The sequence below is a fragment of the Bombina bombina genome, chromosome 3, assembly GCF_027579735.1.
Source record: "Bombina bombina isolate aBomBom1 chromosome 3, aBomBom1.pri, whole genome shotgun sequence".
NCBI classification, from domain to species: Eukaryota; Metazoa; Chordata; class Amphibia; order Anura; family Bombinatoridae; genus Bombina; species Bombina bombina.
Genome location: NC_069501.1, coordinates 626,641,763 through 626,661,213, shown reverse-complemented (window position 1 = coordinate 626,661,213; position 19,451 = coordinate 626,641,763). Strand labels below are relative to the sequence as shown.

The 19,451-nt window shown below is 40.1% G+C and overlaps 1 protein-coding gene across 6 annotated transcripts in view; it reads right to left on the bottom strand.

Annotated features, from left to right (window-relative positions):
• Nucleotides 1-19,451, bottom strand: part of MACF1 (microtubule actin crosslinking factor 1) — a 413,635-nt gene that overhangs the window by 263,467 nt on the left and 130,717 nt on the right. For all 6 annotated transcript variants that reach the window (XM_053707285.1, XM_053707286.1, XM_053707290.1 and 3 more), the window contains 9 exons: nt 8,832-9,065; nt 7,701-7,910; nt 6,380-6,910; nt 5,177-5,353; nt 4,950-5,073; nt 4,639-4,847; nt 2,720-3,037; nt 516-682; nt 277-433 (listed from right to left, as the gene is read on the bottom strand). In XM_053707285.1, coding sequence (XP_053563260.1) covers nt 277-433; nt 516-682; nt 2,720-3,037; nt 4,639-4,847; nt 4,950-5,073; nt 5,177-5,353; nt 6,380-6,910; nt 7,701-7,910; nt 8,832-9,065 — 2,127 coding nt within the window. The remainder of the gene's footprint in view (nt 1-276; nt 434-515; nt 683-2,719; nt 3,038-4,638; nt 4,848-4,949; nt 5,074-5,176; nt 5,354-6,379; nt 6,911-7,700; nt 7,911-8,831; nt 9,066-19,451) is intronic.

Sequence of the window (19,451 nt, the reverse complement as noted above, 5' to 3'; positions counted from 1 at the left end):
TCCACCAATCAGCAACAACAACCCAGGTTGTTCACCAAAAATGGCCCGGCATTTAAACTTACATTATTGCTTTTCAAATAAAGATACCAAGAGAATGACGAACATTTGATAATAGGAGTTTAATTAGAAAGTTGCTTAAAATTGCATGCTCTCTCTGAATCACAAAAGAAAAAATTTGGGTTCAGTGTCCCTTTAAGACATAAACAAATAATGCTCAGGGTGATATCACTGGAAATGAAAAATCCTGGTATCAAGGAATGTAACAAAGTTACTTACTTGGGCTTGTTTTTGTCTGATCTGCAGTTCTTGTATCCCCAGAGAGTCTGCTGCTGAGGGTACACTATTCTCATTGTCCTTCAACCATTTCTTCATGGATCCAACCAACCTCCGGAATTTGTCTAACTCTTCCTGGCAGGATTCTGCCTCTTTTTCTCTTTGGGAGGAAATAACATATTACTCTTATGTGAGTGGATTTATTTTATCAACAATTTAATTTCTTTAATTTGCCATTTTACCTTTCCTGTGCTGCCTCAGAAAGCGCCAAAAAGTCTTTCTTCAACATCTTAACTTTCTGAGAGTGCTCAGAAGAGTCCACAAGAAGGGGACATACAACTAGTTCTTTGGTCAGTTGTTCCAGTGCAATGAGATTTTCTTCCTGTTGCTTCACCTCAGTATTCAGCTCCTTAAAAAGTTTGAGTTGATTTAGCATTATGCACTTAAAGGGACATGATAAAAAAAATGCTCTAATTTATTACAGGAGTTTCTCTCTCTTTTTTTTTTTTAAATAAAGTCATCTGAACATTAAACAAAAACTGTTTAAAGTGAGTTAATATGAAATGTGGGTTACTGAAGAAGCCAAATTAATACTGGACATTAAAAGAAAAATATAAAATAAAACATAATTTTGAAATGAAAAATCAAAAGAGAAAATAAAATAGCGAAAAATATATAGAATAAAATAAAGTATGTAGTGGTGTAGACAAAAAAAATAGTGTCAGGTTTACTTATATGTGAGATTAGTAGCACAGCACTCATATAGACCCATGTATCATATAATTAACAGGAAGGTGCCGTTGTGCGTTAGAAATCAGCATACAGTTACCATGTAGGTGCAATAACATACAGTTACCATGTAGGTGCAATAACATACAGTTACCATGTAGGTGCAATAACATACAGTTACCATGTAGGTGCAATAACATACAGTTACCATGTAGGTGCAATAACATACAGTTACCATGTAGGTGCAATAACATACAGTTACCATGTAGGTGCAATAACATACAGTTACCATGTAGGTGCAATAACATGCAGTTACCATGTAGGTGCAATAACATGCAGTTACCATGTAGGTGCAATAACATACAGTTACCATGTAGGTGCAATAACATACAGTTACCATGTAGGTGCAATAACATGCAGTTACCATGTAGGTGCAATAACATGCAGTTACCATGTAGGTGCAATAACATACAGTTACCATGTAGGTGCAATAACATACAGTTACCATGTAGGTGCAATAACATACAGTTACCATGTAGGTGCAATAACATACAGTTACCATGTAGGTGCAATAACATACAGTTACCATGTAGGTACAATAACATACAGTTACCATGTAGGTGCAATAACATACAGTTACCATGTAGGTGCAATAACATACAGTTACCATGTAGGTGCAATAACATACAGTTACCATGTAGGTGCAATAACATGCAGTTACCATGTAGGTGCAATAACATACAGTTACCATGTAGGTGCAATAACATACAGTTACCATGTAGGTGCAATAACATACAGTTACCATGTAGGTGCAATAACATACAGTTACCATGTAGGTGCAATAACATACAGTTACCATGTAGGTGCAATAACATACAGTTACCATGTAGGTACAATAACATACAGTTACCATGTAGGTGCAATAACATACAGTTACCATGTAGGTGCAATAACATACAGTTACCATGTAGGTGCAATAACATACAGTTACCATGTAGGTGCAATAACATACAGTTACCATGTAGGTGCAATAACATACAGTTACCATGTAGGTGCAATAACATACAGTTACCATGTAGGTGCAATAACATACAGTTACCATGTAGGTACAATAACATACAGTTACCATGTAGGTGCAATAACATACAGTTACCATGTAGGTACAATAACATACAGTTACCATGTAGGTACAATAACATACAGTTACCATGTAGGTACAATAACATACAGTTACCATGTAGGTGCAATAACATACAGTTACCATGTAGGTACAATAACATACAGTTACCATGTAGGTACAATAACATACAGTTACCATGTAGGTGCAATAACATACAGTTACCATGTAGGTGCAATAACATACAGTTACCATGTAGGTGCAATAACATACAGTTACCATGTAGGTACAATAACATACAGTTACCATGTCGGTGCAATAACATACAGTTACCATGTAGGTGCAATAACATACAGTTACCATGTAGGTGCAATAACATACAGTTACCATGTAGGTGCAATAACATACAGTTACCATGTAGGTACAATAACATACAGTTACCATGTAGGTGCAATAACATACAGTTACCATGTAGGTGCAATAACATACAGTTACCATGTAGGTGCAATAACATGCAGTTACCATGTAGGTGCAATAACATACAGTTACCATGTAGGTGCAATAACATAATGCTAAATGTTTACTTGACAAGAAACTAACCTTTATTTGCTCAGAAAATTGAGCGATATCTCTATCAGGCTGGTTTCCAGAGGCCAGCAAGTGTGATCCAGTTGAAATGAAATCCTGCAGCTCTTCTGAGAGCTGCTCATATCTTTCCACCTTTGGCAATACCTCTTTCAGTGCTTCCTCTTGCTGCTTCTGCTGCTGACAGACATTGTTAAACTTTGCAGTGACCTCAGAAAGCTTGCTCTGAAGAGCAGATGCTGCGGTACTGTCAGCCGTCTCTATGACCTTCCCTACCATCTCTCCAGTTGCATCAACGCTTCCTCTGCGGCTGTTGATGTCTTGCTTTAGTTTCTAGAACATGGAAGGCAAAGAGAAATGCATGATATTGCAGACACTGACACTATCATCATTTGCCAACATCATTATTTAAATTTGCTGTTTAAGTGAGAGCACTGTTTGTCTGATATATTTAGCAGTGTTGCTGTGTAGAGTGCTCTCTGTGATAGACATTGTGCAGCAATTGTACTCCTGGTGCTCATTATCTGTTGGATGAGTTTTTAAACGTTCCACTTCCAGAAAGGGCTGCAACTCCATACTATGTAAAACTCAATCAGCCAAGAGATAATATTTTACAAATGTTTTTCACAGCATAATAGAGATAACAACTGAATAAAAAGGTTACTGAATTAATCTGTGACAATGCCTTTATTAGATCAAACAAAGAATCTAAACTGGATGTTTATTCCAGTGTATGACTACAGTGCTTTATTGTGTTAGACCATTTTATTTTTAAACACATTGTTTTATTTTACTAGGTGTTTAACCCTTGGAAAGGGATAACCTCTGGTGCTACTCCAGATAAGAGTGTGATTGATTAGTAAAGCATATGTGCTATGCCTGCTCCTGGGTGACTCACCAGGCATATGCTCAATTGAAGCTGAATATGAGTGTGGATTTGGCTATGTGTTTAACATTTCTACAAGGGTTAAACATATAGTAAAAGGGAATCTAACTAAACATGTTCTAATAAAACAGAATGTTTTATTTTTACACTAAAATATTTAAGGGGCCATTGTAGTGATTGGATTAGTGGTAGTTTCTGCTTGAGACCTGCAGTGCTCTGCGGGTCCTGAGCTTTGCCTGAGTAAACACAAAGCTGTGCAGGTCATTAGTAATAGGACATGCTCTAACAAATTATATAGCATGCTATTTTATCACTATAATGGTCTTTTAAGCACACATCTTAAAAATAGATTTTTCTCTTCCTCAAACATACACAAGATTTTTAAAATAAAAAAAACACAAATTACTTAATTTAAGGCACACTATTACACTATTAGGATTCTTATTAGTCACATCCAAATCTCTTTGATTTATGAGAAATCAAGACAACGTGGAAAAGGTCTGCACTGTTTAGCAACAAGAATAGAATGATTCCCCAGAAGAAAAAAAAGTTAAAAGTTATACTATTTAGCAAACACATTTGAATATTTTGATATTGCTCACTTAGAATGAAGGATGGGACTCGCACAACAATGGCTGAAATAAGCAGATATTTTGTAGAATGTAAGTACAAAATTCACAGTACGCACTCTCATGTAGACATGGGCTCCATAAAAAGGAAATGATGATTGTAAGGTAGAAGAAGATGAGCATTCGGCAGTGTCGTTCACTGACAAATGTGGAAGTAGGAAGCTGTTTTCGGTATTCAGCACTTTTTTAAGCTGAATATTCTGTTGTGGAAGTGAAACACACTAAGATCTGGATTTGCACAGATCGTGTATTTCACTTGCACAAGAGGATATTCAGCTCCAAAAGAGACGAATAATGAAAGCAGCCTCCTACTTCAATATTCGGCAGTGAACAAAACAGCTGAATGCACATCTCTATAAAGATAGCTGGTCTGGTTTGATGAGAATGAACACAGAAGTAAAATATGAAGCTGTGCTTACCATGTTCATTGCCAGAGATTCCTGGATTGATGAAGAGGACATAGATGTATGTTTTTGGTCTTGCAACGCTTTTTCCATCCCCTTCAACCAGCACAGAAGGTCTTCCAGGCTGACTTGGACACTCTGAGACTGAGCAACAGACTTTTGAAGTAAATCTGAATGATTTGACATTTGGACAGAGAGAGCTTGGAACCGACTGTCTATTGAATCTATAAATAAAAATGTACTGTTATCTGTAAAATGTTCCAGATGCAAGGTTCTCCTAAGTACTTAGTGGTCTGAACCATATGCAGTGTCAGGAGTATACTCACCAGCCATCTTTTGGATGCTCCTGCAGTCTGGTGCAGGCTCTCCCTGTATCTCCAGCAGTGAGCGGAGAGACTTATGAACCTTCTCCACCTGCACTTGGTGTTCAGCAAGATCACCCTGCATGCTCTGTCCAACGGGAGAAAGAAGTTTGAGAAAACAACAATCCAGACCTGTACCTCTGCTGATGGACTTCATGTCAATAAATGTGAGTACACTATAATATATTTACCTTCGCTTTCTCTAGCTGGGCCTGTAAAGCTTCTGGATCCGATGCTACTGGGACTGATAAAGACCTTTCAACTGCTGATTCAGTGTTTTGCAGCCAGGCTAGAGTGGCATCTGACACTTCTTTGAACTGCTGGTATCGGCTTAATGTGGAGTTCAAATGTAAGCCAAGTTTGGAGCACTGTGAGAAACCCACACATATGGCACATTAATTAGGTACACCACATTACAAGATACAAATGGGATTTGTTAAAGCAACTACAGCCTGATGTGGAATATGTATTAAAGTTTGTATTGATTAAGAGGGTGCTTATTAATCCTCTGTTCACTAAAACCATCAATAAAAGATACAAGATTATTATTAACATATGATAACAGCAACGTACAAGATTATTATTGACATATGATATTAATAATGGATGTAAAGTCAAAAATAAAAACTCTTATTGTTCAGATAGAGCATGCAATTTAAAAATAAGTCTTTTCAATTTTTTTTTCTGTTAACAAAATTGCTTTGTTCTCTTGCTGAATAGTAACTCATGGTAATGTCAGAAGCATAATGGCAGCAGCGTTTGCAACAATGTTTGTAGCAATGTTATACAGTGTTTCAAACAATATTGTCATAGAACGTTAAAGACATGTACACTCTATTGAGCCTACCTTGATTTACTCTTCAAAGGATACTAAGAGAACAAAGCAGATTTCATAATACAAGTAAACTGGATTTATTTTTTTTAATTATACACTCTGTATCAGGATGGACCACATGTGACTCTGTGAACTAGTTTTTGTAGCCCTAAGAGCCAAGAATATATACAATAGGTTTTGTTCCCTGTGAAAAATCAGAACTAAAAATGTGCTCTTTGGGGACTTCTGGTTAATGGGCAAGACAAAAAAATAAAAAAGTGGCCACAATTCATAAGAACCCTTGGAGGGGGAACAGCTAGAGGGTGCACTGCTACTTTACCACTGGGTATTTGTTTTTAAGAAATATATTTTAGGCAATATATTATTTTTCTGTATGTGTTTAATAGCAGTACATTTTTATGCAGCTCTTAAGACGTCTAAAATATTGATCAGCATCCTCTTGTTTTAGGAAGATGGCAATAACATTTCATTTTAACTTAACTATCCCTTTAACAAGCCTAACCTACCATTCTGTTTACAAGGAATAAGTAACCATTTAAAGCAGACTGAAAAGAGCTACCTTGGAGTGTAAGTTGCTGTATCTCTTTGAAGCATCTTCTAATTTATTTTTCACTAGTGTTCCAGCTAGAGGCACCTCGAAATCTTCTTTACACTGCTCAGCAGCAATCTTTTCCGCCTCAGTGGCTTTCTGACCTGATATTGTAATGTAACGCAAGTCTCCTTTGTGAGATATGACATCTTCAGAGAAGTCACTCTGCTGATGTAGCAAGTGCTGCAGAGATTCACAATCAGCTTCTCCTTTCTGCATGTTGTCCAGCATCTTCTCACTGCTCTGTAGCCAGCTCTCAAACTCTCCATGGTCATGAAGAAAGTTCTGCAGCTCATCTCGCAGGCCCTGTGCATGCTTCAGCTGCAACTGGGCCTGTGATAACGAGTTTGCATATTCCTCCTTCAAGCGGTTTAGCTGGTCCTGTAATTGCTGCCGTTCTTCGGGTGGCAAAGTGCTGCCATGCTTGTCAAGGAAATCCTGAGCTGACTGTATAGTCAAGATAAAATCTTGCTGTTTATTCAACATCTCCTGGTGTTGAGCCTGGAAATATGAAAAAGACAAAAAAATAAAGGACATGGATTAAAGGACAAACTTTGGGTCCTTGGTGGAAATTATTAAACACATACTTCTGAATATTAACTGTTATAGAATTGCATATATCCACTTAATTATGGCAATATTTTACTAGATACACTTAAAGTGATTGTAAAGTTTAACAAATAAGTGACCGGTATCTAAATATAATCGTAAAAAAAGGGGCACTTTCATTCATTAAACTTTACAAAGACACTTATCTTTTAAAATACTTTTCTTTATGGTAAACATAACGCCGATCCTCCGCCCGCAGCTCCTGCTTTCTTTAGCAGATTGATGACGAATCTGGCTTCCTCCAATCGTTGTGTGTCCCTTTTGGCGTCCAGCTTGTGAGGCAATGCAACGATTGGAGGAAGCCAGATCTTCATGGATCTGCTAATGAAAGCAGGAGCTATGGGCAGAGGATCAGCGTTATGTTTAGAATAACGCAAAGGTAAGTATTTTAAAAAATAAGCGTCTTTGTAAAGTTTAATGAATTAAAGTGCCCGTTTTTAAGATTATTTTTAGATACCGGGCACTTATTCATTAAACTTTACAATCACTTTAAGTTAACTGTCAGTCCTTCCTCCTAATATCAGATTAGCATGACAAACATGATACTGAATTGTCATTAGAGAGGATAAGGGTGGCACCAGTAATTGAAAATTTAAGTGCATTCAGTTAAAAGTTATTCAAAACAACAGTGATGACAACTCACTAACACACAAAATAGGCCCTGAATTGTTCCTGTTCTTACCTTCTTTCTCTCAAAAAGCGTGTTAATAAGATCTGCCGTTTTCGCTGCAGGACATCCATCGAACAATTCATGATTACTTGAATCTGTCTCTACAGAGGTACCGCTACTCAGTGAGGTATGATTGGTACGAGACTGTGCAATGGGCGACGAGAGACAAAGGAGAGACTCGATCCTGTCCAGATTTAACTTCAGCTCTTCTGCAGTTTTAGACTGAGCAAAAACAAAACAATCTAAATAAAACCACTATCAAAGTATTGTATGAACAAAATAAGCAGAGAACAACTCAAAAGTTTTCTTAATAGTGAGTGTAAAACTGATGCAGCAGTAACTGCTCTTGCTGGTACTTCACCTTAAATGTTTCCTCCACAACATAGTTATTATGTTATTACTTCATCTCTCATTTTGTCTCTTCTAAAATACTTAAAGGGACAGTTTACTCAAAAATGTTCTCCCCTTTAATTTGTTCCCAATGATCCACTTTACCTGCTGGAGTGTATTAAATTGTTTACAAGTAGCTCCTTTACCCTTATATTGGCATTTGAAATTGTTAATTTAGCATGTGGTATCCCCACCTATTCTGAAAGTTTGTGGCCGCACGTACCAGCTATAGATAAGCTTTGTAAACACAGCCAGCAGAAGAAATTACACTCCCAGTGTGATAAAGCAGAGATAAGGTAACAAAATGTTGATTTTCCATTGTTCTCTCAAAGTATTGGTGATTGTTTTAAGGACAGATATAAGATAAAGAAGCAGGTATATGTGCACAATGTGATACAGTAATGAGATCTGATTATACCTACAAGCTCAACCCATTTTATTAGGCTGTGGCTTCAAAACACAAAATCAGAGCTTTAATATACAGAAATAAACCTTAAAAAGCTTAAAAAGCTAATTTTCATACATTTTTTACTCTGCAGTTGGTAAAAAAAGCAATTGTAAACACATTAAGGGAAAAACTATTTTACAGTAAACTGTCCCTTTAAATTATTTGACTGTTTCACATAATGTACACTGGGATTCCCTTTTAATAATTCTTTCTGCTGCCATTATACCTGTTTCACCAGCCTCATTCCCAAAATACTACATATCCCACAAGCCATTGTCTTTGTGTTGTAGAGACCATATGGGTACCTTTTTAGTCTCCTCCTGCAGTGCTGTGCTCACGGCGATGTCTAGTTGCCGCTCTGCGTCTCCTGTCCTCTGAAGCACAGCGTGATATTGCTCTTTTGCCTTCTGCAATTTTTTCTGAAAAGTTTCCAGCTCTTTTGGATCCATTTTAGTCCTATTCTCTTCAAGGAATTCTTCTGCAGCTTTTATTGCGCCTTTAAGCTTCTCTCCTTTACCCTGTACATCTCTATTTAGCGCCTGGGAACAAATAATAAACCACATTATTTGTCTCCACAGACCTACACTAACAACTAAGTTTTAGCATAGAAACACAGATTGTGATGAACAATGAGAACTAAGAATTATATCTATTATTCTCATATTCTTATCTAAAGTGTAGGCTTACATGATAGGATATATTTTTTGTTATTCTTCAATTCCCTTATAACAGGAAAGCTATTCCATGTGTCAACTACCCTTTAAGGTATTTTGTACAAAGTGCAAATTCTATAACCTATGTTTTCCTCAAAATGCTACAAATCAAATAACTGTTTAGGGCAATTTGCAGCAACAGTTACAGAAATGATTTTTGGCCTCTTAGGAAGTGTGGGCTAAGAACAATTTTTGCAAAATGAATTTCTTAAGAATATTAGATAATTGCTGTTGTATTATTTGTTTCCATTCTCTCGTCATGCTTTCTAAAAAAAGTTTTGAAGTAGGTCTTGTATAACAGATTCTGGTGCCCAACTAATGATCTATAAAGTGGGGTTATTATCCTGCTGCTATAATGCTAAGAATGAATTAGCTCTGAATCCCTCCTGTCCTCACCACCCACTATCAGAATAGATTTCCAGGATCACATACTGTATGCGACATATGATCCGATTATCAGTGCTGTTTTGTTCAGTATGATTTAAAGGGATGTTGGATGAAAAGATTCATTTAAAGCAAATATTACGCAAGGATAATATGGAGAAGTATTTTTTTAAAAACAAAATGTATGCTTACCTGATAAATCTATTTATTTCTTGACACGGTGAGTCCACGGGATCATCAGTTACTGTTGGGAATATCACTCCTGGCCAGCAGGAGGAGGCAAAGAGCACCACAGCAAAGCTGTTAAGTATCATTTCCATTCCCACAACCCCCAGTCATTCGACCGAAGGAAAAGGAGAGAAAGGAAGTAACACAAGGTGCAGAGGTGCCTGAGGTTTATATAAACAAAACTGTCTGCAAAAAACAAGGAGGGCCGTGGACTCAGCGTGTCAAAAAAGAAATTAAAAAATCAGGTAAGCATAAATTTTGTTTTCTTTCTTATGACACATTGAGTCCACGGGATCATCAATTACTGTTGGGAATCAATACCCAAGCTAGAGGACACAGATGATAAGGGAGGGACAAGACAGGAGAGACAGGTAACCTAAACAGAAAGCACCACTGCTTATAGAACCTTTCTCCCAAAGGAAGCCTCAGCCGAGGCAAAAGTATAGAATTTAGAAAAGGTGTGCAAAGAAGTCCAAGTCGCAGCCTTATAAATCTGTTCTACAGAGGCCTCATTCTTGAAGGCGCAAGAAGAAGACACCGCCCTGGTGGAATGAGCTGTAATTCTATCAGAAGGCTGTTGTCAACGAATAATACTTCTCAACCAGAGAGAAAAGAGAAGGGGCAGTAGCTTTCTGACCCTTACGTTTTCCAGAAAAGCAAACAAACAAAGCAGAGGACTGACGAAAGTCCTTTGTAGCCTGCAAATAGAGCGTAAGAGCATGCACAATGTCTAAGTTGTGTACTAAACGTTCCTTATGAGAAGAAGGATTAGGACAGAGAGAAGGAACAACACTTTCCTGATTAATATGTCCGTCCGAAACAACCTTAGGAATAAAATCAAACTTGGTACGGAGAACTGCCTTATCTGAATGAAAAACCCTCCAAACAGAAGAAATAGCAGTAAGAAACAAAACCTTCCAAGATAATAACTTAATATCTATAGAATGCATAGGCTCAAACAAATTATACATCCGGCATGTCCACCAGACAGTTATGTAGCAGAATGGAAAGAGCAGAAATCTGACCCTTAAGGGTACTGCGAGATCACCCCTTCTCAAGGTCTTCCTGGAGAAAAGATAAAATCCTTGGGATCTTGACCCTACTCCAAGAATATCCTTTAACCTCACACCAATAAAGATATTTACCACATATCTTATGGTAAATCCCTCTAGTAACAGGCTTACAAGCCTGAACCATGGTCTCAATAACCGATTCAGAAAATCCACTCTTGGCTAAAACCAAGCGTTCAATCTCCAAGCAGTCAGCTTCAGAGAAACTAGATTCGAATGAAGGAAGGGCCCCTGAAGAAGGTCCTTCCTGAGAGGTAGTCTCCACGGCGGTAGGGACGACGTCTCTACTAGATTTGAATACCAGATCCTGCGAGGCCATGCAGGAGCTAGTAGAATCACTGATGCTCTCTCCTGCTTGATGGGAGCGATGACTCGCGGAAGGAGAACAAACGGAGGAAACAGATATGCCAACCTGAAGTTCCAAGGAACTGCCAGAGCATCTATCAGAAAGGCTTGAGGGTCTTGGTGCTCTGACGAGACACCATCAGGTCCAATTCTGGTATCCCCCATTTGGTCGTTAACCTGGAAAACACTTCCGGATGGAGTTCCCACTCCCCAGGATGGAAAGTCTGCCTGCTCAGAAAATCCGCTTACCAATTATCCACTCCTGGAATGTGGATGGCAGATAGACAACAATTGTGAGCCTCCATCCACTGGATGATCCGTGCCACATCCTTCATGGCTAAGGAACTCCGAGTTCCCCCTTGGTGGTTAATGTAGGCCACTGAATTTATGTTGGCCGCCTTGAATCTGATAAACTGGGCTAGGACCAGCTGAGGCCAAGCCATCAAGGCATTGAAGATCTCTCTCAACTGCAGAATGTTTATGGATAGAGCAGATTCCTCCTGGGACCAAAGTCCCTGCACCTTTAACGAGTCCCAGACTGCTCCCCAACCGAACAGGCTGGCATCCGTGGTCACAATTACCCAAGTGGGTCTCCGAAAACACGTCTCCTGGGACAGATGTTCTTGCGACAGCCACTATGGTAGGGAGTCCCTTGTTGATTGATCCAGAACTATTCTCTGAGATAGATCTGTGTAATCCCCATTCCACTGAGCGAGCATGCATAGCTGCAGAGGTCTCAAATGGAACCGAGCAAACGGAACTATGTCCATGGAAGCCACCATCAACCGAATTACCTCCATGCATTGGGCCACTGATGGTCATGTCACGGATTGTAACGACAGGCAAGCAGACAGAATCTTGGCTCTTCTGACCTCCGTCAGAAAAATTTTAGTAGCTAGAGAATCTATGATGGTTCCTAAGAAGATCAATCTTGTAGTCGGAACAAGAGAACTTTTCCTCAGATTGATCTTCCAACCATGGGAATTGAGAAACGCCAACAGGATCTTTGTATGAGATTCTGCTAGTTGAAAGGAAGGCGCCTTAACCAGAATGTCATCCAGATAAGGCGCCACTGCGATTCCCCGAGACCGAATTACTGCCAATAGAGCTCCCAGGAACTTTGAGAAAATTCTGGGAGCTGTGGCAAGGCCAAATGGAAGCACTCTTAATTGAAAATGTTTGTCTAGATAGGCAAACCTCAGATATTTGTGATGATCCCTGTGAATGGGAACGTGCAGGTACGCATCCTTCAGGTCTATGGTTGTCATGAATTGACCCTGTTGAATCAAGGGCAGAATGGAGCGGATAGTCTCCATCTTGAAGGATGGCACTCTGAGGAACTTGTTTAGTAACTTTAGATCTAAAATGGGCCTAAAAGTTCCCTCTTTTTTGGGAACTACAAACAGGTTTGAGTAAAACCCAAGACCCTGTTCCTGACTTGGGACAGGCACTATTACTCCCAATAGGGAAAGGTCCTGCACACATCTTAAGAACGCCTCTCTTTTTATCTGGTCTACAGATAATCTTGAGAGGTGGAACCTGCCTCTGGGAGGAAAAGTCTTGAACTCTAACTTGTACCCCTGAGAAACAATGTCCACTGCCCATGAGTCTGGGACATTTCACTCTCAAGCCTGCACGAACAGAGAGTCTGCCCCCCACCTGATCCGATCCCGGATAGGGGGCAAGCCCTTCATGCTGACTTGGATTCAGCTGCAGGTTTCTTGGATTGCTTCCCCCTGTTCCAGGACTGACCAGGCTTCCAAGAGGGCTTGGATTGTTTCTGTTTGGTAGAGGCAGGGGAAGACTTACCTCTGAAGTTACGAAAGGAACAAAAATTAGTCTGACATCCCTTCAGTTTGTCTTGTCTTGATGCAGAAAAGATCCCTTACCACCCGTGATATCGGAAATTATTTCTGCCAATGCCGGCCCAAAAAACATAATTTATGCTTACCTGATAAATTCCTTTCTTCTGTAGTGTGATCAGTCCACGGGTCATCATTACTTGTGGGATATTAACTGCTCCCCTACAGGAAGTGCAAGAGGATTCACCCAGCAGAGTTGCTATATAGCTCCTCCCCTCTACGTCACCTCCAGTCATTCGACCAAGGACCAACGAGAAAGGAGAAGCCAAGGGTGTAGTGGTGACTGGAGTATAATTTAAAAAATATTTACCTGCCTTAAAAAACAGGGCGGGCCGTGGACTGATCACACTACAGAAGAAAGGAATTTATCAGGTAAGCATAAATTATGTTTTCTTCTGTTAAGTGTGATCAGTCCACGGGTCATCATTACTTGTGGGATACCAATACCAAAGCAAAAGTACACGGATGACGGGAGGGATAGGCAGGCTCTTTATACAGAAGGAACCACTGCCTGAAGAACCTTTCTCCCAAAAATAGCCTCCGAGGAAGCAAAAGTGTCAAATTTGTAAAATTTGGAAAAAGTATGAAGCGAAGACCAAGTTGCAGCCTTGCAAATCTGTTCAACAGAGGCCTCATTCTTAAAGGCCCAAGTGGAAGCCACAGCTCTAGTGGAATGAGCTGTAATTCTTTCAGGAGGCTGCTGTCCAGCAGTCTCATAAGCTAAACGAATTATGCTACGAAGCCAAAAAGAGAGAGAGGTAGCAGAAGCTTTTTGACCTCTCCTCTGACCAGAGTAAACGACAAACAGGGAAGACGTTTGTCGAAAATCTTTAGTTGCCTGTAAATAAAATTTAAGGGCACGAACTACATCCAGATTGTGCAAAAGACGTTCCTTCCTCGAAGAAGGATTTGGGCACAAGGATGGAACAACAATCTCCTGATTGATATTCCTGTTAGTGACTACCTTAGGTAAGAACCCAGGCTTAGTACGCAGAACTACCTTATCCGAGTGAAAAATCAAATAAGGAGAATCACAATGTAAGGCTGATAACTCAGAGACTCTTCGAGCCGAGGAAATAGCCATTAAAAATAGAACTTTCCAAGATAACAACTTTATATCAATGGAATGAAGGGGTTCAAACGGAACACCCTGTAAAACGTTAAGAACAAGGTTTAAACTCCATGGTGGAGCCACAGCTTTAAACACAGGTTTAATCCTGGCCAAAGCCTGACAAAAAGCCTGAACGTCTGGAACTTCTGACAGACGCTTGTGTAACAGAATGGACAGAGCTGAGATCTGTCCCTTTAAGGAACTAGCGGATAACCCCTTTTCTAAACCTTCTTGTAGAAAAGACAATATCCTAGGAATCCTAACCTTACTCCAAGAGTAACCTTTGGATTCGCACCAATATAGGTATTTACGCCATATTTTATGGTAAATCTTTCTGGTAACAGGCTTCCTAGCCTGTATTAAGGTATCAATAACTGACTCAGAAAAACCACGCTTTGATAAGATCAAGCGTTCAATTTCCAAGCAGTCAGCTTCAGAGAAGTTAGATTTTGATATTTGAAAGGACCCTGAATCAGAAGGTCCTGTTTCAGAGGTAACGACCAAGGTGGACAGAATGACATGTCCACCAGATCTGTATACCAAGTCCTGCGTGGCCATGCAGGCGCTATTAGAATCACTGATGCTTTCTCCTGTTTGATTCTGGCAATCAATCGAGGAAGCATCGGGAAAGGTGGAAACACATGAGCCATCCTGAAGGTCCATGGTGCTGTCAAGGCATCTATCAGGACCGCTCCCGGATCCCTGGATCTGGACCCGTAGCGCGGAAGCTTGGCGTTCTGTCGAGACGCCATGAGATCTATCTCTGGTTTGCCCCAACGTCGAAGTATTTGGGCAAAGACCTCTGGATGAAGATCCCACTCCCCCGGATGAAAAGTCTGACGACTTAAGAAATCCGCCTCCCAGTTCTCCACTCCCGGGATGTGGATTGCAGACAGGTGGCAAGAGTGAGACTCTGCCCAGCGAATTATCTTCGATACTTCCATCATTGCTAGGGAGCTTCTTGTCCCTCCCTGATGGTTGATATAAGCTACAGTCGTGATGTTGTCCGACTGGAACCTGATGAACCCCCGAGTTGCTAACTGGGGCCAAGCCAGAAGAGCATTGAGGACTGCTCTCAATTCCAGAATGTTTATTGGAAGAAGACTCTCCTCCTGATTCCATAGTCCCTGAGCCTTCAGAGAATTCCAGACAGCGCCCCAACCTAGTAGGCTGGCGTCTGTTGTTACAATTGACCAGTCTGGCCTGCTGAATGGCATTCCCCTGGACAGATGTGGCCGATAAAGCCACCATAGAAGAGAATTTCTGGTCTCTTGAATGGAATGAAGGACACGGCATGCACTTTGAAGTTTTGTTAACCTGTCCTCTGTCAGGTAAATCTTCATTTCTACAGAATCTATCAGAGTCCCCAGGAAGGGAACTCTTGTGAGTGGAAAGAGAGAACTTTTCTCTTCGTTCACTTTCCATCCATGCGACCTTAGAAATGCCAGTACTATCTCTGTATGAGATTTGGCAGTTTGAAAGCTTGAAGCTTGTATCAGTATGTCGTCTAAGTACGGAGCTACTGAAATTCCTCGCGGTCTTAGTACCGCCAGAAGAGTGCCCAGAACCTTTGTGAAGATTCTTGGAGCCGTAGCCAGTCCGAATGGAAGAGCTACAAACTGGTAATGCCTGTCTAAAAAGGCAAACCTTAGATACCGGTAATGACTTCTGTGAATCGGTATGTGAAGGTAAGCATCCTTTAAATCCACTGTGGTCAAGTACTGACCCTCTTGGATCATGGGCAAAATTGTTCGAATAGTTTCCATCTTGAACGATGGAACTCTTAGGAATTTGTTTAGGATCTTTAAATCCAAGATTGGCCTGAAGGTTCCCTCTTTTTTGGGAACTACAAACAGATTTGAGTAAAACCCTTGTCCTTGTTCCAACCGCGGAACTGGATGGATCACTCCCATTAATAAAAGATCTTGTACGCAGCGTAGAAACGCTTCCTTCTTTGTTAGGTTTGTTGACAACCTTGACAGATGAAATCTCCCTCTTGGGGGAGAGGATTTGAAGTCCAGAAGGTATCCCTGAGATATGATCTCTAACGCCCAGGGATCCTGAACATCTCTTGCCCAAGCCTGGGCTTAGAGGGAAAGTCTGCCCCCCACTAGATCCGGTCCCGGATCGGGGGCCCTCAATTCATGCTGTCTTAGGGGCAGCAGCAGGTTTTCTGGCCTGTTTGCCCCTGTTCCAGGACTGGTTAGGTTTCCAGCCTTGTCTGTAGCGAGCAACAGCTCCTTCCTGTTTTGGTGCAGAGGAAGTTGATGCTGCTCCTGCTTTGAAATTACGAAAGGAACGAAAATTGGACTGTCTAGCCTTGGCTTTGGCCTTGTCCTGAGGCAGGGCATGACCTTTACCTCCTGTAATGTCATCAATAATCTCTTTCAAGCCGGGCCCGAATAAGGTCTGCCCTTTGAAAGGAATATTAAGCAATTTAGATTTAGACGTAACATCAGCTGACCAGGATTTTAGCCACAGAGCTCTGCGTGCCTGAATGGCGAATCCTGAATTTTTAGCCGCAAGTTTAGTTAAATGTACTACGGCATCTGAAATAAATGAATTAGCTAACTTAAGGAATTTAAGTTTGTGTGTGATGTCATCTAGTGTGGATGATTGAAGTGTCTCTTCCAGAGACTCAAACCAAAATGCTGCTGCAGCCGTGACAGGCGCAATACATGCAAGAGGTTGCAATATAAACCCTTGTTGAACAAACATTTTCTTAAGGTAACCCTCTAATTTTTTATCCATTGGATCTGAAAAAGCACAGCTATCCTCCACTGGGATAGTGGTACGCTAGCTAAAGTAGAAACTGCTCCCTCCACCTTAGGGACCATTTGCCATAAGTCCCGTGTGGCGGCGTCTATTGGAAACATTTTTCTGAATATAGGAGGGGGTGAGAAAGGCACACCGGGTCTATCCCACTCCTTAGTAACAATGTCAGTAAGTCTCTTAGGTATAGGAAAAACGTCAGTACTCGTCGGTACCGCAAAATATTTATCCAACCTACACATTTTTTCTGGGATTGCAACTGTGTTACAATCATTCAGAGCCGCTAATACCTCCCCTAGTAACACACGGAGGTTCTCAAGCTTAAATTTAAAATTTGAAATGTCTGAGTCCAGTTTATTTGGATCAGAACCGTCACCCACAGAATGAAGCTCTCCGTCTTCATGTTCTGCAAACTGTGACGCAGTATCAGACATGGCCCTTGCATTATCAGCGCACTCTGTTCTCATCCCAGAGTGATCACGTTTACCTCTTAGTTCTGGTAGTTTAGCCAAAACTTCAGTCATAACAGTAGCCATATCTTGTAATGTGATTTGTAATGGCCGCCCAGATGCACTCGGCGCTACAATATCACGCACCTCCTGAGCGGGAGATGCAGGTACTGACACGTGAGGCGAGTTAGTCGGCATAACTCTCCCCTCGTTGTTTGGTGAAATATGTTCAATTTGTACAGATTGACTATTTTTTAAAGTAGCATCAATACATTTAGTACATAAATTTCTATTGGGCTCCACTTTGGCATTAACACATATAGCACAGATATCTTCCTCTGAATCAGACATGTTTAACACACTAGCAAATAAACAGCAACTTGGAAATACTTTTCAAAGTAATTTACAAATAATATGAAAACGAACTGTGCCTTTAAGAAGCACAGAAAAATATTATAACAGATAAAATAATTAAGTTATAGCATCAATCTTTGTCAGAATATACAGTTTTAGCAAAGGATTGTTCCCCTCAGCAAATGATAACTAACCCAGGCAGCAGAAAAAAAAATACACAAATAAACGTTTTTTATATCACAGTCAATACAATCAGCACAGCTCTGCTGTATGATTACTTCCCTCAAAAAAGACTCTTGAGATCCCTGAACTCTGTAGAGATGAACCGGATCATGCAGGAAGAAAATGAACCTCTGACTGAGTTTTTCTGATGCATAGTGAAAGCACCAAAATGGCCCCTCCCCCACACACATAACAGTGAGAGGGATCAGTGAACTGCTCTAATTTAAATCAAAACTATTGCCAAGTGGAAAAAAAGTGCCCAAAACATTTTTTCACCCAGTACCTCAGAGAAAAAAACGTTTTTACATGCCAGCAAAAAAACATTTTACCTCAATAATTAATTGTCATTTAAAACCTATTGCAAGTCCCTGCAAAATAGGTTAAGTCTATGTATACAGTTTAAAAGCCAGAGAAGTACCATTTCCCAGAAAACTGAAGTGTAAAATATACATACATGACAGCCTGATATCAGCTACATCTACTGCATTCAAGGCTGAGTTTACATTATAACGGTATGGCAGGATTTTCTCATCAATTCCATGTCAGAAAATAATAAACTGCTACATACCTCTTTGCAGATTAATCTGCCTGCTGTCCCCTGATCTGAAGTTTACCTCTCCTCAGATGGCCGAGAAACAGCAATATGATCTTAACTACTAAAAAAAAATCATAGAAAAACTCAGGTAGATTCTTCTTCAAATTCTACCAGAGAAGGAATAACACACTCCGGTGCTATTATAAAATAACAAACTTTTGATTGAAGATATAAAAACTAAATATATCACCATAGTCCTCTCACACATCCTATCTAGTCGTTGGGTGCAAGAGAATGACTGGGGGTGACGTAGAGGGGAGGAGCTATATAGCAACTCTGCTGGGTGAATCCTCTTGCACTTCCTGTAGGGGAGCAGTTAATATCCCACAAGTAATGATGACCCGTGGACTGATCACACTTAACAGAAGAAAAGGTCTGTCCCTTGTAAGGGATTGCCAAAAGCTTAGATTTTGAAGAAATGTAAGCAGACCAAGATTTAAGCCATGGGGGTTGTGGGAAGGGAAATGATACTTAACATCTTTGCTGTGGTGCTCTTTGCCTCCTCCTGCTGGCCATGAGTGATATTCCCAACAGTAATTGATTATCCCGTGGACTCACCGTGTCATAAGAAAGAAATATATATTAAAAGAAAATATGTTTTAATATACATAAAACAATGGACACCACATAGGTTTCCTTCTCTGTTGAGAACAATTAGGGATAATATAAATGAGTCGTTAAAGTGTGCAACCAATGACTGTGTGAAATATAGAAGTGTTAAAGGGATATGAAACCCACATTTTTTCTTTCATGATTCAGATAAGAACATACAATTTTAAGCAACTTTCTTATTTACTCCTATTATCAATGTTTTCCATTC